The sequence below is a fragment of the Tamandua tetradactyla genome, chromosome 2, assembly GCF_023851605.1.
Source record: "Tamandua tetradactyla isolate mTamTet1 chromosome 2, mTamTet1.pri, whole genome shotgun sequence".
NCBI lineage: Eukaryota > Metazoa > Chordata > Mammalia > Pilosa > Myrmecophagidae > Tamandua > Tamandua tetradactyla.
In genome coordinates, this window is record NC_135328.1 from 116,764,780 (window position 1) to 116,790,269 (window position 25,490).

Consider the following 25,490-nt stretch of genomic DNA (forward strand, 5'->3'; position numbering starts at 1 on the left):
TTTTTCCCCATCCTTACTTCTTACTGCATCTCAGTTTCCATTAGTCAGGACAGCATATTCTATAGTAATAGATAACCCCCAAACTCAATGGCTTGTTACAACAAAGCTTAATTTTATTCTGTAAAGCTTTCTTTCATATTACATGTTTACACTGCTCAATAAGGCCCCCATCCTCACAGTCCCTTAGGATCTCAAGCTGATGGACTGCTACCATCTTGTAGCTACACCGTTTAGAATATGGCAAAAGAGAGAGCTGAAGGTCTCAAGCTGTGGGCCTTCTGTACTTTGGCCAAAGTGTCATAGATCTTTTCTCACGTGTGGGACCTGTCCTTTGGCTCTGACTTGCTGCAAAAGGCGGGAAATATAAGGCTTCACATGGAATCTTGGATGAGTGGTGCTAACTGCTGTAACAGTCATATTGAATTTTTTGTGGTTGCAAGAATGCATTAGTACATTTATTTTTTGGCTTTTTGTGATGCTTATTGTGCCTAGTGTTAAATCCCCTTCCCAGCCCTCCCATTTTTTTTGGTCAACTTACTCATTCTCCAAATGCATTGGGAAGTTTCATCATGTCTTCTTGCCTTCCACTTGGGCACTATACTACCAAAATTTACCTTGTGACTATATCTGTTGAAGCTTTTTTACATCCATGTAGGCAAGTGCTTTTCTTTATCCCCTTATCTGTCTTTCCCATTATATTTCTTGGCATCTTATTCCTAACGTGGTAGCATGTAGCACAGCTGTTGGCATATGTAGAAAGTGCTCAGTAAGTAGGAAATGAAGACATTTGGTTGGATAGGTAATTTTACAAAATAAATAAACATTTTTGTGATAAACCCTTAAATTATCCTTTTGTATCTGTTTGGTTTCTCTGTGATTTAATTCCTCCAAAGAAAGATTTATTTCCAGTGTTAAGTCCTGGCTGCTTTCTCCTTCCTTGATTGGCAGCAACTCGGTTCTAACCAGAGTTTATAGATGAATTCTACTTACTAAACATAAAAGCAGTCTTACAGAAAAAGGTTTATTTGAAATATAGTCCAGGTGTATATGTTTCATTTTTCTTCCTTTCCTTATCTGGTACATGAAAATTTATTTCGTTTCATTTACTTTATCAAAGTGAATGAATTTTTACCTAATTTCAGTTGTAGCAATTAAACAGGTATTTATGAAAGTAGTGGTAATTTTATTCCTCTTCTAAAACGGGTTTCTGTAACGGAGTAGATTTAATTAATATTTTTGTATCTTCGTATTTTAGAACACTTTTGCTATCAGTATAACTTTCATTTGTTTGTCTTTTCTCCCTCTTATCCTCTTAGGTGGCCTTGGAGGGCTTGCAGGTCTGAGTAGCTTGGGTTTGAATACATCTAACTTCTCTGAACTACAAAGCCAGATGCAGCGGCAGCTTATGTCCAACCCTGAAATGATGGTTCAGATCATGGAAAATCCCTTTGTCCAGAGCATGCTGTCAAATCCTGACCTGATGAGGCAGTTAATTATGGCCAATCCACAAATGCAGCAGTTGATACAGAGAAATCCAGAAATTAGTCATATGCTAAATAACCCAGATATAATGCGACAAGTATGTGGAAAGTTCTTTCAGTTTATTTGGCTGAAAAATCATACACAATTTCTTAAGGTTAATTTTCTATGGTTAAAGAGCTTACCCTATACAGAAGGCAATGCTAAATAGAGAAATCCTATTATTTCTTTAGGAAAATTCAACAAAGAACTAATTAGAACTATTTGACTTTACACATTTCTGGTATATTTTACCATCTTTGCAGACAGTTTATTTTGCAGATTAAGAAATAAAGGGTGAATCTAATTCAGGAGATGGGCATTCATTTTTAAGAAAATATTCCTTTTTTTTTTTAACATTTGTTCCCCCTATTTATTTTTATGCTGTATGTTTTACTCGTCCGTTGATAAGGTAGATAAAAGGAGCATCAGACACAGGGTTTTCACGATCACACAGTCACATTGTGAAAGACATATCATTATACAGTGATCTTCAAGAAACATGGCTACTGGAACACACTCTATATTTTCAGGCAGTTCCCTCCAGCTTCCCCATTACACCTTGACTAACAAGGTGATATCTATTTAATGTGTAAAAATAACCTCCAAGATAACCTCTCAACTCTGTTTGGAATCTCTCAGCCATTGACTCTTTATTTTGTCTCATTTTTCTCTTCCCTGTTTTGGTCAAGAACATTTTCTCAATCCCTTGATGCTGAGTCTCAGCTCATTCTAGGATTTCTGTCCCATGTTGTCAGGAAGGTCCACCCCTGGGAGTCATGTCCCACGTAGATAGGGGGAGGGTGGTGAGTTTGCTTGTTGTGTTGGCTGGAGAGAGAGGCTACATCTGAGCAACAAAAGAGGTTCTCTTGGGGGTGACTCTTAGGCCCAATTTTAAGTAGTCTTGACCTGTCCTTTGTGGGGTTAAGTTTCATATGAACAAACCCCAAGATTGGGGACTCAGCCTGTTGCTTTCAATTGTCCCTACTGCTTGTGAGAATATCAAGAATTTTCCCCCTTCTCACCATCCCCCCAAGGGGACTTTGCAAATACTTTTTTACTCACTGTTCAAATCACTCTGGGATTTATTGGAGTATCATTCTGGACAGACCTACAAAATCTTATGCCCTACTGTAGGTTTCATGTACTTATGGTGTTCAATTAAGCTGTCCACATCAGTTATATTAGGAACTGCACTAGTCAAAATACAAATTTTGTACCAAATAAACATTTTTTGCTTTAGTCTCACACGTAAGTTAAAATTTTTAAATATTAATTACCATCTATTTTCAACACCCTGCAGTAATGACATTCCTTTGTTCTTCCTCATGCAAAAATATTTTTAAATTTGTACATTTAGTCGCTATTATTATACACTCTAGGCATTCCTAGATTATACCATCTCAGTCTTTATCTAATCTATCTTTCTTTCTGATTTTATTTGTGCCCCCGGCCCTCTGCCCTCTGTCATTCTTACATTCAGCTTCATTCAGTGTTCTGACATAATTGTATTACAGTTAAGCAGTATTGTGCTATCCATTTCTGAGTTTTTACAATCAGTCCTGTTGCACAATCTATATCCCTTCAATTCCAGTTACCCAATATTTCACCCTATTTCTATCTCCTTGATGTTATTTGAATGTTGGCCTCCTTTTTGAGATGAAATCCAACAGGAATTATTTAAAATAAGCTTCTGATTTAAATATTGAAGACTTTGCTAATTCATGGCATTAGAAAACTTGTAAAATTAGCTATGACAGTTAATAACTAAAGTAATTCGTGGATATTTCCATCCTTTTTTTGTTTTCTGAAATCTTTTTCTTAGACCCTGGAACTTGCCAGGAATCCAGCAATGATGCAGGAAATGATGAGAAACCAGGACCGAGCTTTGAGTAACCTGGAAAGCATTCCAGGGGGATATAATGCTTTACGGCGCATGTACACTGATATTCAAGAACCAATGCTGAGTGCTGCACAAGAGCAGGTGAGACGCTGGCTTTAAGGTTTAGGCTAAGGAGCAGTTTCTCTTTTAACATAGATGTATACCTGATTGAGAGGTACTTTTTTATATGGATAATGTGATTTTTCAGTTTTAAAAAATGTTCCTTTTGTGTTATTTAAAATCTTAGTCTTACGATTTTTATATCTCTTTTTACAGTTTGGTGGTAATCCATTTGCTTCCTTAGTGAGCAATACATCTTCAGGTGAAGGTAGTCAGCCTTCTCGTACAGAAAATAGAGATCCATTACCCAACCCATGGGCTCCTCCGGCTTCCCAGAGCTCATCAGCTTCCAGTGGCACCACCAGCACTGTGGGTGGCACTGGTGGCAGTACTTCCAGTGGCACTGGTGGGCAGAGTACTACTGCGCCAAATTTGGGGCCTGGAGTAGGAGGTATGCTTATAATATCTTGCACCATTTTCTTTATTGTTCTTGCTTATAGGAATAATGGAAGTATTTCTAATATTGTTCTTTATACTCTGGCAGGGTGGGGGTCTTGTTAAGTAACTTTTATGAAGTATGTTTACATTGACCATGCTGGTTTTTCATTTTCTATTTTTTAAGGAAGCTTTAAATATAATGATTAGTGTTAATTATTTTTGTACGTTCTTGTGAAAAGGGTCACTTTAGGTTTCTAAAGGCAGTTTTGTTTTTTGCTTTTATGTTCTTATAAGAGGATGTGGAGAGAAGAAGGAGGTGATCTAATCTTAATGGCAGGGAAACTGAAGTACCCAGGGGCCAAACACATAGTCTCTCAGTTATCACTAGAGCATATGTTTCCTGGCTTTAGTCTGGTTTTGTATTCTAAACCAGTGGGTTTTAAAACACTAATCCTTTGCGGGCCACGGTGGCTCAGCAGGTAAGAATGCTTGCCTGCCAAGCCCTATGACCTGGGTTCGATTCCCAGTGCCTGCCCATGTTAAAAAAAAAAAAAAAGGAAAAAAAAAAACACTAATCCTGAAACCAGGGCCAAGCTCGCTGCATCAGATCACCTGTCAAGTTTGCCATAAATCATATTCCCAGGTCTTACCCTCAGACCTCATGGATCAGAATCTTCCATGGTGGCATTCAAGATCTGTTCATATAAAATTTAAGGAGATTTTGATGCATGAACAGAATAGGAATTTTATCCATTTTTGTTGACTAGACAAAATAAGTGGATGACCTTTTTTTTCCCCACCTTTTCAGATATTTTATTCATGAATTAGTCCCACTATCAGTAGTCATAGTTAATATTTTAGGCCTAATATTTGGCCTATAAATAGGAAGAAATGAAAGCATGGGCACTTCCTTAAGATAAGATGGCCTGGATATGTTTAAAACATGCCTATGTCTTGGCACAGAAAGTGGAAAGAATTGTTGCTTGGTGAGGAATATTTATTCAGTACTGGGAGAAGAAATCAGGATGAGGAGAGTGATTAGACAGAGCAGTATATATTTGTAGTGTGTAATGGGTATTTTGAGGTTACTGGATATAATACAGATTTTACAGAAAACTAGCCTGTTATGTATTCTACTTACTGTTAGATTCTTACTGGCAGCCTTTTGAGAGAGATGATTTACCCCCATTTTTAAAAGGTCACAGAGCAGGCAAAAAAAAGATTTAATTTGAGATTTCCTAACTGGTAGACTGTTGCTGTACTATAGCATGATTGTCTGCAGTAACAACTTTTGATAAACAGTCAGTTGTACAAATTTTTGCCCAGAATTTTTTATGCTTTTTGTATTTTTATTGAGAAATCTTCACACACATACAGTCCATACATGGTGTAGAATCAGTGGCTCACACCATCATCACATAGTTGTGCGTCCATCATCATGATCATTCCCAGAACATCTGCATCACTCCAGAAAAAGAAGCAAAAAGAGAAAACCTATACATCCCATACTCTTACCGCTCCCTCTCATCAACCACCAGGCCCCAATCCTTTACACTTTATCCTCTCTGTTCTAATTTGAAAACTGCCGGCATGCAGTATACCAGAAATGGAATTTCTGGTATAGCTTTTAAAACAGGAATTTATTAAGTTGCAAGTTTACACTTCCAAGGCTGTGAAAATATCCCAATTAAAGCCAGGCTATAGAAACATCCTATCTAAGGCACCCAGGGAAACATACCTTGATTCAAGAAGGCCGATGACATTTAGGGTTTCTCAACTTGAAAGGCACACGATGAACATGGCAATGTCTGCTAGCTTTCTTTCCAGACTTCTTATTTCATGACACTCCCCTGGGGGTGATGTCCTTTATCTCCAGAGGCCATAAAGCTTTTTCCAAAATGGTTCCCTCTAACTTGGCTCCTATAAACAGTCCCACCTTGAGTGGGTGAAGGCCCATCTCCATGGAAACCATCTAATCAAAAGTTACTACCCATATTTGGGTAGGTTGCATCTCCATGGAAATGACCTGAAAGGTCCCATATCAGCAATATTAAATGAGGATTAAAGGACATGACTTTTCTGGAGTACACAAGAGTCAAATCAGCACATCCCCCTAATATCCATATATTTTTTATCCTTATTTTTTTTGCTCATCTGGCCATATCCTATATAAAAGGTTGCTCAGGTTTTTAATTTAATGGTTTCACACTCTTATTTAACATTTCATGTTCATGTTGTCATCAGAGGAAAACAAGAAGCAGCAAAAATGAGGATACTTCATAGCTGGCCTATCAAATTGTCAGCACATTTGTACGCTGTTATGATTGTTACTCAACTCTTGAAGTTCAGTGCACTCATCTGTATATGTATGCACACATGTACACATAAAGATGAAATTTTTGATGCTTCTTTTGCCTTGAGTGCTTGCTCTAGAAGGTGAGGAAATCTTAGAGCTGGGGATTGACAAGCTCTTGTAGTTTTCCTTGTAGTTTTGCAGGTCAAGAGGCAAAATCAAGAGTATAACTTATATTACAGGAGGAAACAAATTTCCATAATTTTTTTTAGATGAAATTAAAACTATAATAATAATTGGGTACAATATTTTGCCATATACATCTAATAAGAGGAGTGAGATTCTTTGGGGGGATAGCATTTTACTTAACTGGGGTTTACAGTTTTCTCTGTTACCAAGATTGATTGCAAATGTTCATCTGTTAAAGCTGATGTATGAGATTTTACTTATTTCATCTTTGAAAATGTCTTTTCGTATAGATACGTATTCATGCTGCAAGCATATGATTTTAATTGAGCATATTCCTCACTTGCAGGGCATTTATAGAATCCTGTTACATTTTTTTGCTTTTTACTTTTACCATGTCATTACGTTGTGGATTAATCACTTCCAAATTGAAGGTTAGGTAGCAGCTCCTCAATTGCACAGTTAAATGAATTTTCAAATATGGAAAATACCTTTGCACTTACATTAAGATCTGAAAAATGCTACTGGAACTGTAGTTTGACTTCTAACCATACATCCACTGCAAATTTGTGTGGGAATGTGGAGATTTTACTTCTTGCTTTAAGTTTTGTATTTTTCATTTTTTTTAAAGTAATTTCATTGAGAAATCTTCACACACATACACTCCATCCATAGTATATAATCAGGGGCTCACAGTAGCATCACATAGTTGTGTATTCACCATGATCATTTTTAGAACATTTGCATCACTCCAGAATTGCTTTAAAGTTTTGACAGCACAGGATGTAATAAAGCAGCTTGACATTGCTTGTGATTCAGTATCAGTTGCTGTTGAAATGACTTTGCCACAGAATAAGTTACAAGTGCAAAGTCTGTTTTGCTTTGTTAACTTTAGGTTGAATTCATTAAGAAACATCAAGTTTCTAGCAAAAGCTACTTACCAAAGTCATTCAGTGTTTTATGATGGTGGGTGTTGTTCAGAAGGGATCGCTCTTGTTCAGAAAAATTTAGATCTTGGCTTACAGAACTGCTGTAAGACTAACTCTGCAGAGTTGTTATACTGCTGTGTACTTGAATAAAGCAGGATATTGAGCTTCTATTTCTGACAGAAACTCATGAAAAAGACAAGAATGAGTCATGTTCACCAGTGATTACTGCTGCTGGGTCAGTAACATGATAGAGTTAAATATTTTCCACTGAGTGCTTGTTGATGAATATGACAGTGAATAACTTTAGTCTTTAAATACCTTATAAATTTGCCAACCTTAGTACATTTGTCCAACTAATTTTTCTATTCTACGTGTATTTTGCCATCAGATGGAGCAGATTTTACTTCAGGATGTACTGAATTAGTGTTTTTTGAACTTCTTTGAAAATAGTTTCACCTGTAATTGTTCCATGCAGACTGTTTATAGAGGCTGATTTTTCAGTTACTTAAAACTTGGTATTGGGGGGACAACGGTGGCTCAGTGGCAGAGTTCTCACCTGCCATGCCAGAGACCCAGGTTCGATTTCCAGTGCCTGCCCATGTGAAAACAAACAAAGAAATACTTGGTATTGATTCCTCAAATCTGAGCAGTATTAATTTCTGTCACCTTGTCAAAACCAAGGAAAACAACCCACAATTATTTGCATTGGTTTTTATTTGAATATTGATGTTTGCACCCAGTGTCCTTAATGCTTCAGTCTGCTGTTTTACCTGAAAGATTGTTTTACACAAGTTAATTTTCTTTGGGCACATTTATTTTGCTGCTGCGATGATGCAGGATTTAATTAATACCACTGGTATACAGGTTTCTTTGCTTGGCTGACAAATAAGCCAGTTGGACTTAATTTTAGTTGCAGCCTTAGTTTCTTTTTTTTTTCCCCCCACATGGCCAGGCACTGGGAATCTAACCTGGGTCTCTGAGATGGCAGGCAAGAACTCTGCCTGCTGAGCTATCGTGGCTCACCCTCCACTGTGTTTTTTGTTTTTTAGTTAATAAAAACACAATACACTTAGAACCATCAAAAATGAGTATCTTAGTTAGCTTGTCCATAGACACATTTAAATAAAGTGTCCCAGTAATCATTGTAAAGCTTGTATTTGTATAGTAAATATCATAAACCAATTTAAAATTTAAGGCAAAAAAGGGAAAAAATAGGTGGTGCAACATTGGCTCTGCGGCAGAACCCTTTCCTGCCACTCTGGAGACCCTGGCTCAATTTCCAGTGTCTGCCCATGTAAAAAAAAAAGGAAAAAAAATCTATAAATACAGATATCAATGGTTCTTATATTCTCAATATTAAATACTAAATTAAATACCTTTTGATTAGCTTTCAAAACTGAACAGTCTCAAAATATCAAGTAGAAAGTTATTACAAATATCAGTATTGCTATAGGAATGACCTATTTTACTGAACATTTTCAAGTTTTTGATTTCAGGAAAATATAAAGATACAAATTTTTTACAATTAACATATAAATTCTTAAACACAAAAAATGGGTATCTTAGTGTATCCATTGGCATATTTAAATTAAGTATCTAAGCACTGTGAAGCCTATATTTGTACATTATGCTTAGAAACCAATTTAAAATTAAAGCAAACTAGGAAAAAATTACAGATATTCAGTTTTTAAAATTCTATTAAACACTATCTTAAATATCATTTGATTAGCTATCAAAATGGTATACATACTCTAAATATTAAGTAAAAAGTTATAAAAATATCAACTTTGTTGTAGTAATGAGTTATGTTCCTAAACATCAAGTTTTTAATTTCAGGAATCTATTTTATCTAATATCACTATAGCTGAAAATAGTTTTTGTAAGATCTATATATTCTTTTCCCTCTCTTACTTTTTAACCTTTAAGTTACCCTTGCTAATACTTTTCAATTCTGTACTCTCCTCCAGACCTCTCTTTCTTTCAATTTGTTAAATCAATTTTATTAGATATACTTTACATGCAGTGAAATCCATCAGTGTTTACTATATTATATGTACAAATCAAACATCAACACAATCATGATATATAGAGCATTTCCATCACCTCCAAAAGTATCCTTCTGTTTTTTTTGAAGCTAGTCTTTTCCCCATCCTTAGCCTGTTAAAACTACTGATCTGCTTTCTGTTTCTATAGTTTAACCTTTTCCAGGATTTCTTATGATTAGAATTGTAGAGTATGTAGGCTCTCCACTGTGTTTTATAAGTAATATTTAGAGGCCACTTCTGTTTTTTCTTATTCTGACATGATTGGTGTACTCTCGTAATAAAATAAATAAAATGGTATGGCAGCGTGTGATGTTCAAAATGATGCCGATTCAAAACTGCAACATGTGGTACACTGAGGAGCAATGCTAAGCAATGAGAGTGCTACATATGATCTGGTGAAACTACTCAGCTTTGCTTTTGTAGTGCAAAAGTAGCCATTGATAAGATATAAATGACAATGAAGTTGGATCGTTTGATTTTTTTTTTTCCTCAAACGTTTAAAAATATAAAAATCATTCTTAGTTCCTAGGCTGTATAAAAACAGGTGGTGCCCCTAGACTGTAGTTTGCCAACCCCTGACTTAAAATATTCTTGGACTCAAAATTGAAACAACATGAGAAAATAGAAAAACCAGTTATAATTATAAACAATGACAAAATTATAATAAATTTATAAAAGGTAAGAAGGAAAAAGGAGTAGATGGAGGAATGAATTGAGTTGAGTTTACATAATGAATTTGATAATAATGTCTGAGTTAATTTAGGCAGAAATCAAAAATACGTGTATAAATTGAACAAATTAGTTTTGACAGAAAGTTTGCCTACATATATAGTGAAGTCACCACATATTGAATTCACATAAATTGGGCTATAGTTCTCAGCTAAAAAGACAAGAAAAACAAGAGAATGAAAGACTAATAGGAGCAAGCACTTCACACTAATTAATCATCACAGCCTATAAAGTAGGTGCTATTTTCCCTATTTTACAGATGGGGAAACTAAAGTGCAAAAAGATTAAATATCTTGCTCAGGATTACATGAGTTAGATTAGATTTGATACTGCTATAGTCGGTATGCTCTGTGGTCCCTCAAATATCAAATATGCCTCCCATTTCACTTTATGCATACTAGTACTAATAGTGAAAATGGGATGAAGACCTGCATTTGTTTTCCCTGGGCAAGAAGCCTTTTGTCCTTGTTGAGTGCTGAATGTGATTCTAAATAAGCAATCTTTTTAATGCTGAAGGAAACATGTTTGCTTACTTCCGTACTTTATGTTACCAGACTTTTCAGTATTAAATTTGATCATATCCAATTATTTACCTTAAATTGGCTTTTGAATGTAGTCCTTCCATAGGATATGATTTTACTGTAAATGCAACCAGAATAATTTAAATCATACATGTATATGTTGGACATGTACTTTTGGAAATCTTAGATTTAAAAGTCTTTTTTTTCTTTTATTAGTTTGATAGGTAGTGTCTAGCATCTAAAGTTGGTAAATGACTCATATATATATTGTAGTTTACGTATATTTTAATTGTATGTCTTACATTTTAAAGCTCTAACTTCTGTTTATATAGCTTTTAATACATTTTTTTTTGAAAAACAAAACAAAACAATTTTTCAGCCAGTATGTTCAACACGCCAGGAATGCAGAGCTTGTTGCAGCAAATAACTGAAAATCCACAACTTATGCAGAACATGTTATCTGCCCCATACATGAGAAGCATGATGCAGTCACTAAGCCAGAACCCTGACCTTGCTGCACAGGTGAGTTTGTAAGTGAATTGAAAAGGCCTGTGTGTATGTAAACGGAAATAAACTAATCAAATTATTATAATTGAGGCATGTTTGTGTTGCATAGACTATCTTAACACACAAGAAATGTAGGTAACCTGCATTTACAATTTTGTGGACAGTTTCTTTTCTGTAAATAATTCATATAGAATTATGAGTATAATTAAAACAGCATCATCGCTGCATTGTCACTGGCTAGAAAGAAGTACATACTCCTATGTGTTAGATTAGGAGATAAGTATAAAAGTTTTGGATTCTTGTCCTTTTTGAAGACATACTCTTCAATAATATGCAAATAGTGAAAGCTATTTAGAACAATGTTAATACATTTGAAATACTTTTATTTATGAGATCACTCAGATTCTCAGATAAAGTCATACCTAAAAAGTGTATTTGTAAGAAGCAGAAATGTAGCCTGAAAATTGTTTATTGAAGTCAAGGGGGATTTGTGGGAACCATGTTTTCGTTCTTTACTTATATATTTTTCTCCCTAGACATTAATATGTTGGTCTTCATTAATTCATATTCTAGTTTGTTTCTGAAGAGCCCATAACTAAATATAACCCTGGCTGGCTGCACATTTAAGAAGCACTTGGGAAGCTTTAGAAGTAAAGCCCCATCAGGAATTTTTATATAATTGCATTGGACCTTTTTTCCCTAAGTTCCCTAGATGTTTCTGATATACAGCCTAGGTTCAGAATCCTTGGGCTTAAAGAACCCGTGGAGGGGTGCGGGTGGTTCAGTGGTAGAATGTTCATCTCTGCCATGTGGGAGACCCAGGTTTGATGCCCAGCCCATGCACCTCTACCCCCCCCAACCCCCTGCAAAAAAAACAAACCATGAAACATGAAATAAGACTTGATCATCTGTAATGTTTATTTACTAAAAGTGGTTTTTAGAATGTTAGGAGTTTGAAATATTTTCCTTTACAATTTATTCCCATCTCTGCAATTTTAAGTTTTTAAAATTAATCACCTTTCTTCATTAACTCCAATTAAATAGTTTTTATTTTCTAAATTCTGAAGCCATATGAATGGAAGTATATAGCAGATGTCTTTGAGATAAAATTCTCAGCACTAACCTGTCCTCTAAAAATTTGTGAAATTGATAATAAAAAGCCCATTTTCAGGAGAGTTTTTGTACAGTCTTTTAATTTTGCATATTGTAGGATGGTTTTATGAAAGATTGTTCTAGTTGTATAAAAATTACCTTAACTAAGTTATTAGCATTAAATGCCTCAAATTACTTTGGTCAAAGCCATTTTTGACAGTAAAAATAAAATGCTAGCATTTGTTCAGAATAAATACAGAGAACTGTGCACATAGAGTGATCATGTTGTATGTTCTTAAATGCATATTTGGCTAATAATTAGTATTAAATGTGCATCTTGACATTAAAATTTCTTTCATAAGTACATTTATATGTATAATTATAATAATTTCATATTTATAAGTGACTTAAACACTTTCACACTCTAAAGCAAAATATTGAAAAAAAGGCTAGAATGAATGTCATTATGCTCTAACCGTCAGCAGATTAAAGTTTGTTGTTTCTATATTTTACTTTGGTTTTTAGATAATAAACACTCTGAATTTGTTTATATGAGGTTAATTGTGATATAAAATCATGTAAATTAGGAATATTATCCTAATCAAATGAGATTTGATTTCCTGAGAAAGAGTAAGATAAAATGCTTTTTCTGCAATACAGTTGATATGACATCCATTAATATATTCATAATCAAGAAGTATTTGGAGCCCACAGAGATGTAGATATTGAAGTTATTGGTCTCTTTGAAATAAGAACTGTCTCTTTGAAATAAGAACTGTATGTTCATAAAACATTGTGTGACTTCATGCTTTCATTATTGTGTTGAATTAAATGATCCACTTTTCAACAATAGGGAGTCTCCTTCCAACATTTGTTTATAATTACACTTAAATATGGTGGAGTACTTCAGGGCAAGGATCATTTTTACCCCCAGACTTCTTTCATCGACTTTTTACTCCATTTGGGGAAAATGGTGTAAAGTTTGTCTTTTCTGAGTTTATGAGAATTTACTAGTTTCTGGTTATGCTGATAGTGTATTGTAATCCTGTTTTCAGGTAGCTGACATGTTAATATTGGCCCAGACTCTTAATTCTTAAGACCTATTTGAAGATTAGGAAATATGCCCTTTTCTCATTTCTAGTGGTAATGAGGTGAAATCCACGTGCTAATGTTGGTGTTCTTAAATGGATTTTCATCTTTCAGGTCTTAAAACATTTTAACACTTTCCCCAGAGATCTATTGGTGCTAGTCCTGGCTGATCTTCACTTAGCAGCTTCATTTCTCTGGCATGTTGGTTTCTGTTTTGTGTTGTTAGTTTCTGAACCCAATATTAGCTGTCTTGTAATAAGTAGTCAGGTAGATAATAGTGGTTTCACACCTGAATTTTCTCTGTGCTTGCCACTTGTGTGTCGAGGTTTCTAAACAAGTCATGTATCGTTTCATGCATTGATGCTTAATGTTTATTCTGTTAGGGTAGCGGAGAATGTATTCTCATGGATGCCAGTTATTTCCATTTTTCTTTAAAGACCAAATGTTCACTTAGACTCAAGGAAAAACCTAAGGAAATGAAAGCTTTTATTTTTTTAGAATATTGCATTTCTCTATTATAATCACCAGTCTCATTGAGAGAGAAGACTTTTTTTTTTTTTAACCCTGAGATCCCTTTGGACAGTATCTTCCCATCTCCTTTTTTATTCGTGTTCTGCCTTCCTCCTTTTTAAAGGCCAGCTTAGGCACTTGGTGCCTAAGAATATTAAACAAGGTTCATTACTTATTTCACATATTTCCAGTTAAAATTGTTTGAACACTTGCCCCATAGATGATGCTGAATAATCCCCTATTTGCTGGAAATCCTCAGCTTCAAGAACAAATGAGACAACAGCTCCCAACTTTCCTCCAACAAGTGAGTAAGAAAAGATGCTAGCTATCTTCTGTAATGATTTGCTTGAAAAAGTTTGATGGTAAACATTTTCCTTGCTCTTCTCTGGCTCATAACAAAACATAGAATAGAATCTCATGATGCTGTCAGTTGACAGAGAATTCAGCTTGGTCTTAACCCCATTTCACTCCTGACCCTTTTGCTATATTTCTTAAACATAAAATTTGAGGAAAGAAACATTTTGTTATTTCTTTTGAGAATTTAGGATTTTTAATGCTTTGTTAAAACCATAAACCATTTCCTTTCACTTTGCTATCTTTGAAGTGTTTTTTTGTGTCATGTTAATGCTTTATGTTTTAATTAATCTCAAGTAAGAGGGAAGAGCTACCCTATCCTATTTTACAGGTTTGATTTCTTTGTAATGTCTTAATTTCCACCAAATCTATTATAATGCTTGTTTCCCATGGGGTGTAGATCTCATTTCCCCAACCTCGAATTCTCAGGAATAAAATTAAGTGTTGTCTTATAAGGAAGGTTTTATTATAAAAATGTACTTCAGATTGCCATGGTACTTTATTATCTAAATAATGAAAAGATCTTGGTGTTTTTGAAACTGGTAGTTCTAAGGTTTTTAAGTATGCAAATGTTTCTAAGGCTTGTGAACCATTATCCAAGCTTAGTATCCTTTATCTGTTGTAATGATATAAACCTATCTTTCTTGGTCAGTCAAGTGGTGTATATTTGGAAGTAATGACTAAACTGTAGGACACATGTATTAACTTCAAATTTGAAACTATTGTTTTAAGAGTATACCTTATTGGTAAAATTGTTAATGTCAGTGACAGACAGGTACTACTTGGTAAAGAACATAATATGGCTTTCTTCATATAACCAAATTATATAAATTGTGCATTTGGAGGTTGTCTGTTAGAAATAATGCTTTTATCTTCTGCTGGAGAAGAGGAACAATTTTGGTTTCCAGAGTAGGGATCCTGATTGTTTCTCTTGAAAAATGGCTTTCATGGTGGACTTGGGAGGAAGTGAAGTAATGATTTTTAAACTAGGAACTGCTGTTGAAAGGAGGTGCTTATATTTTAGAAAAGAAATTATGGATTACCAGTGCCCAGAAACATAGCAGAGAAAAGACATAAAATTTACCTCCACTAACCTTGTAACCTTGTAATCTCTGGTTTTCTTTCTTCTTAGATGCAGAATCCTGACACACTATCAGCAATGTCAAACCCTAGAGCAATGCAGGCCCTGTTACAGATTCAACAGGGCTTGCAGACACTAGCAACGGAAGCCCCTGGCCTCATCCCAGGGTAGGCAGGCTCCTTTTCAGACTATTATGAATATGCATAATGTTACTTTATCTCACTGAGTAGCACTGGTCTTTCTTTGATTCTGCCTTTTTGTTGTTGAGATTGCTTTTTTTTTTTGCATGGGCAGGCACTAGTAATCTAACCTGGATTTCCGTCATGGCAGGCGAGAATTCTGCCACTGAGCTGCCATCGCAGTGCCTGAGATTGCTTTTTAAGTTTAGAGTTTTTGAAGTTTAAAAGGCTTATTTTAAGAAGATAGTTAACATTATGTTACATTAAAATGCAACTCATCTATTACCTGGCCTGGTCTGACCTCTTAATTTAGGAGTTTTAGGCCTTTTAACTATTTGTGTTTTCCATAGGTTTACCCCTGGCTTGGGTGCATTAGGAAGCACTGGAGGCCCTTCAGGAACCAGTGGTTCTAGCTCTGCACCTAGTGAAAACACAAGTCCCACAGCAGGAACCACCGAACCTGGAAACCAGCAGTTTATTCAACAAATGCTGCAGGCTCTTGCTGGCGTAAATCCTCAGGTAATGACTATTTTCTGTTCAGGTTTTGCATTCCTCAATGTTATATTACTAGAAATTAAAAAAAAAAAGTTGCACAGTCTTAAGGATGTTGATTCTAAAGCATGGTCCCACCAAAATTGTAACTTTGGTCATATATTACTCATGAAAAGAAACACTGCCGTAATTTTAGAGAAGTGCTGCAACTTAATGCCTTTTATTTCAGAACATTTTTAGAAAGGCATTATTTCTTTGGAGTCATTGTTTGAAAAATATTTGAAGTATGTTTTGTTATATAAAAAATTATTAAGGAAGAATAGAAATTTAGCCAGTATCCTCTGGACATTTTTCCAGCATTGAATTAGATGAACTGTATTCCTGTATTCTAATCTTTTTTTTTTTGCATGGGCAGGCATCGGGAATCGAACCCGGGTGTCTGGCATGGCAGGCGAGAACTTTGCCTGTTTAGCCACCGTTGTCTGCCCTAATCTTTGTATTTTAACTTGGAGAAAATACTACTTCAGTTGCTGCCATCACCCCTCCCCCTCACTCCTGTGGTAACTTGTTACATATACACACACCTCACAAATAGGACTAAAAATGTGAACCTGTAACAGTGTTCCTCCATATGCAAACATTTATTAGCTTTACTATAACTGTGCCTCCTACTGATATATAATAAGTTGATGGCTAGTATGATAGTGAACTTTGGACAAATTCAAACCCATTATAGTGAGTTAACCACCAAACTTTTGCAGGCAAAAATGTTTTAAGGTTGTACTAGCATACTTTCTGATTTCAAGCCTTATTAAATACAGTAAACAGCGCAGGGATCTGTTTTACACTGATTTGTATTTCCAATACCTAGCATAGGTTCTGACTGATAGTAGATGCTCAGTAAATGTTTATGGAATTATTAAGAAGAAAAAAAGGATTTGGATATTGGGCAGAATTAATTATTCTATACTTTGAGCCAGTCCAAGATCTTCTCTCCATTATCAGTTCGGCCAAGACTGATTAGTGATTTATGTATTTTGTCTTATCTCATGTCTGAAGAAATATTTAATACAGCTGAATTTCCCCGATTATAAGAGTATAGTATAGGAGAAGAGTCAGTTCTTCTCTGAAGAGTTGAATGGCCAATTGATGAGTTGAACCCACATTGTAATCCTCATTGGAACTTTGGGAATTTACATATGAAGAAAAGCAGCTTGCTTTTATAATCACCTAATTGGTCAATAGCCACACAAAATAATTCACATAAATCTCATTGATGTGCAGACCTGCTTTGTTTTTCGGCATTTCATGACCCTCTTGATTTTATCTAAAATAACATTTGAAGTTTGTTACACCCCCACCCCCACCCCCACCCCTTTTTGGCATATAGCAATGTGATCTATTGGCTTGATAGGTATAACCTAGACAATTTAAAATAAAGTACTAATGGACTTTTAAATATGTTGAATATGTTTTAAGAGAGAACCAGTGTTTTTAAAAGTTCAGTAAACGAGCATATATTTTTAAAAGCAAATCAAGATTTTAGAAAGTCATTTAGGAATGACATGGAATGGTTTTCCTTAGAGTTTGGTTAAAATTTTTTTTTTCTTTAACAGCTACAGAATCCAGAAGTCAGATTTCAGCAACAACTGGAGCAGCTCAGTGCAATGGGATTTTTGAACCGTGAAGCAAACTTGCAAGCACTAATAGCAACAGGAGGTGATATCAATGCGGCTATTGAAAGGTTATTGGGTTCCCAGCCATCATAGCAGCATTTTCTGTATCTTGAAAAAATGTAATTTATTTTTGATAACGGCTCTTAATCTTTAAAATACCTGCTTTATTTCACTTAGACTCTTCAAGTTCTGTGCTGTTCTATAAACAAACCCAATATGATACATTTTAAGGTGGAATGCAGTAAGATGTGTGGGTTTTCTTTTTGTGTGGGTTTTTGTTTATTGTTTATTTTGAACAGTGGGAATCAATGCTTTTTTTTTTTCTTTTCCCATTTAAGGCTACTGCATGCATTCAACACTTCTGCATTTATTGTAATTTTTTAAAAACAGATATCACCTTTTATAGTTGGGTGAACTGATTTTTGTCCTGCATCTGTCCGGTTTATTTGCTTTTTAAATATTAGCCTGTGGTAGTAATTTATGTAGAATAAAAGCATTAAAAAGAAGCAAATCATTTGCGCGCTCTATACTTTGTGGTACAGTAGTGCTTATTGTGACATTGGCATGTATTTTTGGCAAACAAAATGCTGTAAGATTTATACTACTGACAGTTTTTGCTTTATTTGTATACAATATAGTATACACATTTGGAACTGCATTTCTAAAAACTTAACTTGCAATAGGTTATCTGAGCAAAATACCTGTAACCAAAAAAGGAAATAAAAGGAAATACTCTTAAGGCTATGTATTTCCTAACAGTATAGAATCTTACAGCATCTTTGATAAACACCTGTCTGCAGAAGTGCCAGTTACGTTTGTTGACAATGCAGAAGAAGAGCTGATTTTGGTGGTCTCTTTAAGGACATTTAATTATACAGAAAATTTTAAATGTAATGTCTCAACATTCATAGATTGTTGCAAATTACCTTTATCTTTTGTGCAGAATAAAAGAGCACTACAGTATATCCCAAAGTGCATTTGCCTAGGACTTTTCTGCTTCTCCCATAGATAGTTTAACAGGCATTACAATTTGTAATTGAAATGTTGCTTTCACTGAAAGTGCTGTGATGTTTCAGTTACTTTTAACCGCCATATAAAAATAGAACAAGACTTTGGGTTTATCCATTTTCTCATGCACAGGCAATACATGAATTTAAAATGATTTGTGAGCCACTTGTTTCTGAAGTGTTTTCATAGTTCTCTTAAGAAATAGTTAAATATTGTGCTTTTCAGAGCTTCAGAGAAGGGAGATTCGGGGGAGGGGGGTCTATCTATTTGGATTGGGCCAGCCTAGATAATACTGGCAACCAAGATTTTATTAGGATTTCTGTGCATATAGTGTAGTAAAGAAGTATCATTCAGGGTTGAAAAACAAAGAGCCGTTTTAACAATGTTGAGAATATTTGGCCATTCTACAGCCTTTTTCTTCTCTTCCCAAAGAAGTTCTGTTACCTAACTTTGAAACTGTTGGGGTGGTACATTCCTTTAGGACCAATTAAAACATAATGTTGGAGTCAGAAATATATTTGGCTGACTCTGGTTCAGTATTCTCTTAGGTCATTATATTCTCTCATATACAGTTACAGGAATTTAAAATGTTAAAGTAATGTAAAATGAGTCAGGCCAATAAAATCAAGGGAAATACAAGTTGAATTCCATTACTTCTGTAGATGCTTGCAACATGTTGCCCACCAGTCCATGCACTGTTCTGACACTTTCCCTAGGAGGAAGACATGTACAAAAGTCATAGAGGCATGACTAGAGTAAGTGTTAAGGATGATATATTCACGTGTCTTTGCTCTTTCTGCCTTATGCTTAGGTCTGGTTTAAAACTTTTGTACTTTGCAAATGGTGGTATAAAGTGTGGGATAGTGTCATAACCAGTTTGACAATTTATTAATCACAAAATAACAATAAATCTCTAGCTTTTACACTTGGTTTGTCTTGCCTTTTTTGTAGAAAGAAAAAGATGTCTCCAATTTATTTTTCCAATCATGTCTTTTAAAGGCTATTGCTGTTAATTTACCCTAGATTTTATCATGTTAGATTATTCTCTAAGTTTTCTTTCAGATTTCCTCAGTCTAAACATGCACATATACTGTATTGTGGGTATTAAAATGATAGCCAATGGGGAAGTTAGGCATCCTGGGTTCTGCTAGCTTATTGACTTTGAGTAAGGCATCGTGATTTCTTGATTGTCACAAAGGCTCTGAGGCTTATGGGGCACACACTGGACTGGATAATCTCTTATATACCTTCAGCTGCTGCACTGGTATGTTTTTGTGTTTTTTTTTAGTTGTTTCTAATATGTTTATCTTAGACATGAATATCTGTTAGGGTGTCAAAATACCTAAAATTCTTAAAAGCATTAAGAAGACAAAATATTTTTACTTAAAAAGTAAAATACATTTACTTGTTCTCATATGTTGAGTCATTACAAACTGAATAAAGAATGGAGTGGTGAAAATAACATTTTAGGATTTTATTTCTCATTTGGAAAATGTGTGGCATCCTAAGCAAAATACAGCATATATTGAACAATCAAATCAGTTACAACTGGCCTCTCTGTATTCACAGTAATGAGTTTCAGGCTTGGTTTGAATATAATAGTAATAAAATGGGACTTTTGTTTGGTGAGATATTTTTATGTTACTTTAGTAGGCAAATCATTGCAAAATACGATAGGATGGATAAAAATTATTTATGTTAGTGACTGTTCTTTTCCCTATTTCTCTAAAGCTAAGTCATGTTCTGTGGAACACGCATATGTAACAGAAAAAATGTGGTTAAGGCAAGTAACTGCTGCATATTATACTTCCTCTCTTAGAAAGTCCATTTAAAGTTATTTAATCTAGCAGTTTCAGTCCTATTTGATCAGACCTTTTTTTACTTGGCTATTCAATTTTCAGGTTAATACTGTGAATAGGAAACACATTTTGGGAATACATACACATAGCAGATCTCACTTTTCTAGTATTGCACATGATAAACTCCCTCTGCCTTGAATTTCATCCATCTCTTCAGTTAATATAAAGCCTACCTTCTCTCTGGGCTCAGTTCTGAGGTCTAACTTTGCTAGTCCACAATGATTAATGTACTCCAAAATACTTAATCTTTGCTGTCAACTGCTATATTCTGTCCTCCCCAATTATCTTCCAGGTTTTTTTTTTCTGGGATTAATCATCTTGGTGTGACTTAATAAAATGAAGTGTTCCTCCCCAACTAATCAGCCATAAGCAGCCATTGCCTCAGTCATTTATTGAGCACCTGTTGAGTGCCAGGCTCTTTTGTAGCTGCTGAAGCAGTAAATAAAGTTTTTGTCTGCATGGGGCTTACATATTAGAATGTTGAGACACTATATAAATAAAACATAATCTGTCAAGTAGTTATAAGTGCTTTGGAGAACAATTGGGCATGGTAAGGAGGTTAGTTTGGGAAGAGGGTGTTTTTATTTTATATGGAATAGTTAGAGAAGACTACCATTGGCAATAGATGGCATTTGAATGGAGGCTTGAAGAAGATACATGCATGGAGGGTTGGTGGGAGGACAACTGTTTGCATATCACAAGGAGTAGAGGATGGTTAGAGCAAGGTGAACCAGGGGAAAAGTGGTAGGGAATAAGTTTGGAGAAGTGCTGGGGGTGGGATTCAAGAGTTTGATGGTAGAGGGCTTGTTAACACATGAATTTCTGGGCCCTACCCCCAGAGTTTCTGGATGCTGTCAGAATATTTCAAGTGAGAAATATGGGTAAGGGGGAAGCAGGGAGACTGTTAGAAAGTAATAATCCAGGATAAAGAATGATAGGAGCGGGAAGTAATAATCCAGGTAAGGGATGATAGGGGCTTGGGTTTGGTTGGTAGCAGTGGAGGTGGTAAGAAGTAATCAGATTTGGGGTATGTTTTGAAGGTAGAACCAGGGAGATTTACTTATGAATTAGTGGTGTGAAGTTAATAACAAGTGGGGAATCTATGCATAAGGATTCCAATTTCCCCACATTCTTGCCACCGCTTTTTTTTTTAAATATGTCCATCCTAGTGTGAAGTGGTTTCTCATTTTGGTTTTGATATTCAAGGCCTGTGTTTTTTTTTAATTAATTTTTAAATTAAAAAATATATATTACAAGAAAGAAAACAATATTTTTAACATATGATCATTCTGTCCTACATATATAATCAGTAATTCACAATATCATCACATAGTTGCGTATTTCATCATCATGATCATTTCTTAGAACATTTGCATCAATACAGAAAAAGAAATAGAAAACAGAAAAAAAAATTATGCATACCATACCCCTTACCCCTCCCTTTCATTGATCACTAGCATTTCAAACGAAATTTATTTTAACATTTGTTCCCCCTATTATTTATTTTTATTCCATATGTTCTACTCGTCTGTTGACAAGGTAGATAGAAGGAGCATCAGACGCAAGGTTTTCACAATCACACAGTCACCCTGTGAAAGCTATATCATTATACAATCATCATCAAGAAACATGGCTACTGGAAGACAGCTCTACATTTTCAGGCTGTTCCCTCCAGCCTCTCCATTACGTCTTGGATAACAAGGTGATATCTACTTAATGCGTTAGAATTACCTCCAGGATAACCTCTCGACTCTTGTTTGGAATCTCTTAGCCATAGGCACTTTATTTTGTCTCATTTCACTCTTCCCCCTTTTAGTCAAGAAGGTTTTCTCAATCCCTTGATGCTGGGTCTTAGCTCATTCTAGAGTTTTTCTCAATTCCTTGATGCTGAGTCTCACCCCATTCTAGGATTTCTGTCCCACGTTGCCAGGAATGTCCATACCCCTGGGAGTCATGTCCCGTGTAGACAGGAGGGTGGTGAGTTTGCCTATTGTGTTGGCTGGAGAGAGAGGCCACATCTGAGCAACAAAAGAGGTTCTCTTGGGGGTGACTCTTAGGCCTAATTTTAAGTAGGCTTGACCTATCCTTTGTGGGGTTAAGCTTCATGTGAACAGACCCCAAGACCGGGGGCTCAGCCTATAGCTTTGGTAGTCCACACTGCTTGTGAGAATATCCAGAATTCAACTTGGGAAAGTTGAATTTTCCCCTGTTTCACTATTCCCCGAAGGGGCCTTTGCAAATACTTTTCCACTCACTGATCAAATCCATCTTGGATTCATCAGGGCATCACTCTGGACAAACCAACAAAATCTCGTGTCCTACCCAAGGTTCCATGTACTTATGTTGTTCCACCAACTATCTACATAAGTTATATTAGGAGATGCACTAGTGAAAATATAAATTTTGTACCAAATAAACATTTTTTTGCTTTGGTCTCACACATAAGTTGAAATTTTAAAACATTAATTACCATCTGTTTTCAGCACCCTGCAGTAATGACATTCCTTTGTTCTTCCTCATGCAAAAACATTTTTAAAATTTGTACATTTAGTCACTATCATTATACACTCTAGGCATTCCCAGATTATACCATCTCAATCTTTATTGTCTATCTTTCTTTGTGATTTCAAGAAATGGTCCTTCTTAATATCGTGAAAGGTTTTGTTGATAAAATTCTAAGTAGCAGTTATTTTTTTTGTTTAAATTCTATTCATAGATACCTACAACTGCTAATCAGAGCTTCTGATCAGTATGTTACCACTTAGAGTTGACATAGTTTCAACCAAAGGTTGCTGGTAAATGTATTTGTTGTAGGCTTTTTGAAGAATTTGCAATGTGTGATCATTCTCTGTCACTACCTTTTCGGACCCCAGCTTAAGAGCCACTGACTGCTCTGAACAACAGAAAGGAAGAGAGGTATAAGGAGGTATTTGGTGTAAAATGACTTGCTGGTGGAGGTTTGATTTTCCATTTCTGCTCCTGAGTCCAAATTCTAGAAGATGCCAAGGATAGTCAGGTCTCATTTATTTGTACAAACACTGCCATGATCAAGAATGTTCTAAAATAGGTAATCATTTCCAGTATTAATTATAGATCTGGCATTTCCTTTGGCCATTTAACTGGGTCACATGATTTTAAACTCCAATTTAAACCTTACATTTAAAGCTCCCTCTCCTGTTTCCCTGCCTTGTGTTACAGCTTAATGTCACAGATATCATAAATTCCTAAAAATACATCCAAACATGTAATCTCCACACATTAAGATTTGTTCACATTACAAAGAATTTAATATGGACAAGAATAGGTATAAGAAGTTTTGGGATTTAAGCTTAATTCTGTTTTAGACCACTGATACAGTTGTTATTTTATATTCAGAGTTTCAATAATGGTAGCAATTATCTCTGAAAGATCTCTGTCCACACTGATTTGGATAAAGTTTTCTGGGGCTGATGGAGGCTCCAGAGTATCAAACTGGGACTGCAATAACTTAGGGGGCATAAAATGTCCTTTTCTTCTGTGTAAGCGTCCAGAGATTACCTCAGATGAGCCACTCAGATAGACCACAAAGAACTTCACCTCTGGCAGCTTTTCTTCCTTTCCTGAGTCATCACATTTCTGAAGCACACCATCTTTTCCTCGTATTAAGATGTCTCTGTACATTTTCTTTAGAGCTGAACATGCTAGAACCACATGCTGCCCTGCGGCCACATCTCTGAAAAGAATGAATGAATGAGTGAATGAATAGATGGGGTTTTAAAGGACGAAGGCATTTAAAATAATCGTTACACTGCTGGGTCTGAGGACTCAAGTTTTACTTTTCCTGCCAGAAGAAGGTATTACAAAATGAAAGTTAAGTGTCAGACAGTTCTGGATTTGAGTTAAAGATGCTCCACAGGTGAACTGAGCAACGTTGGGCAAGGCATTTAGCTTCCTGAGCACCATTTCATCATCTGCTAACTGGGATTATTCAGACCACCTGCCTCGCAGAAGTGTTGTAAGGAAAAGATCTATCGACATGTCTGGCACGTAGGAATACACAGCAAATGCTGGTTCTGCTCTTACAGCATGTAGGATGTTGCTCAGCCCTTCAGCTTGTGGACACAGGTAGTGGCAGATGTGTACTGTGCCACATAAACAGCACATCTCATTCTGCACAGAGAATTTCACAACTGGATTTCCCCTTTCGTAATCTAAATTATGGTGGAAAAGTTGACAGAAGTTAACAGAAAGTACAGAGCTGAAGGAAGAAGAAGGAAAGGGAGCCTCAGTCCCTGTTGGTCAATGCAAGTGGGACATGGGGAATTTCCAGGGGTGTGCTAGGAAGAAACCTAACCAGAAATGGAGGTACAGTGGTAAAGTGCCAATAAGAGAAAACCAGTGAGGTCAAGGAACATGCAAGAGAGAGTGCCACACAAAATGCTGGAGGAAAGTACTACCCAAATAGTAATAACACTAAATGTTAACGGATTGAACTCCCCAATCAAAAAACATAGACTGGCAGAATGGATTAAAAAACAGGATCCTTCTATATGCTGTCTACAGGAAACACATCTTAGACACAAAGATAAACATAGGTTCAAAGTGAAAGGTTGGGAAAAGATATTTCATGCAAATAACAACTAAAAAAGAGCAGGAGTAGCTATACTAATATCCAACAAATTAGACTTCAAATGTAAAACAGTTAAAAGAGACAAAGAAGGATACTATGTACTAATAAAAGGAACAATTCACATGAAGACATAACAATCATAAATATTTATGCACCGAACCAGAATTCCCCAAAATACATGAGGCAAACACTGCAAACACTGAAAAGGGAAATAGACACATTTACCATAATAGTTGGAGACTTCAATTCCCCACTCTCATCAATGGACAGAACATCTAGACAGGGGATCAATAAAGAAACAGAGAATTTGAATATTACAATAAATGAGCTAGACTTAACAGACATTTATAGGATATTACACCCCACAACAGCAGGATACACCTTTTTCTCAAGTGCTCATGGATCATTCTCAAAGATAGGCCATATGCTGGGT

General features: G+C 35.6%; 2 protein-coding genes across 6 annotated transcripts in view; one reads left to right on the forward strand and one right to left on the reverse strand.

The window, feature by feature from the left end:
- The window catches only part of UBQLN1 (ubiquilin 1), a 76,513-nt gene extending 57,001 nt beyond the window's left edge, over positions 1-19,512 (forward strand). For 2 of the 4 annotated variants that reach the window (XM_077148577.1, XM_077148579.1), the window contains exons 4-11: positions 1,317-1,579; positions 3,344-3,502; positions 3,677-3,911; positions 10,981-11,123; positions 14,020-14,103; positions 15,286-15,401; positions 15,764-15,932; positions 17,522-19,512. In XM_077148577.1, coding sequence (XP_077004692.1) covers positions 1,317-1,579; positions 3,344-3,502; positions 3,677-3,911; positions 10,981-11,123; positions 14,020-14,103; positions 15,286-15,401; positions 15,764-15,932; positions 17,522-17,674 — 1,322 coding nt within the window. In that variant the 3' untranslated portion in view covers positions 17,675-19,512. The remainder of the gene's footprint in view (positions 1-1,316; positions 1,580-3,343; positions 3,503-3,676; positions 3,912-10,980; positions 11,124-14,019; positions 14,104-15,285; positions 15,402-15,763; positions 15,933-17,521) is intronic. The other 2 variants (XM_077148578.1, XM_077148580.1) reach the window with 2 other exon arrangements.
- A 467-nt stretch (positions 19,513-19,979) lies between these two features.
- Positions 19,980-25,490, reverse strand: part of IDNK (IDNK gluconokinase) — a 36,960-nt gene continuing 31,449 nt past the window's right edge. For both annotated transcript variants that reach the window (XM_077148592.1, XM_077148593.1), the window contains exon 5: positions 19,980-24,160. In XM_077148592.1, coding sequence (XP_077004707.1) covers positions 23,809-24,160 — 352 coding nt within the window. In that variant the 3' untranslated portion in view covers positions 19,980-23,808. The remainder of the gene's footprint in view (positions 24,161-25,490) is intronic.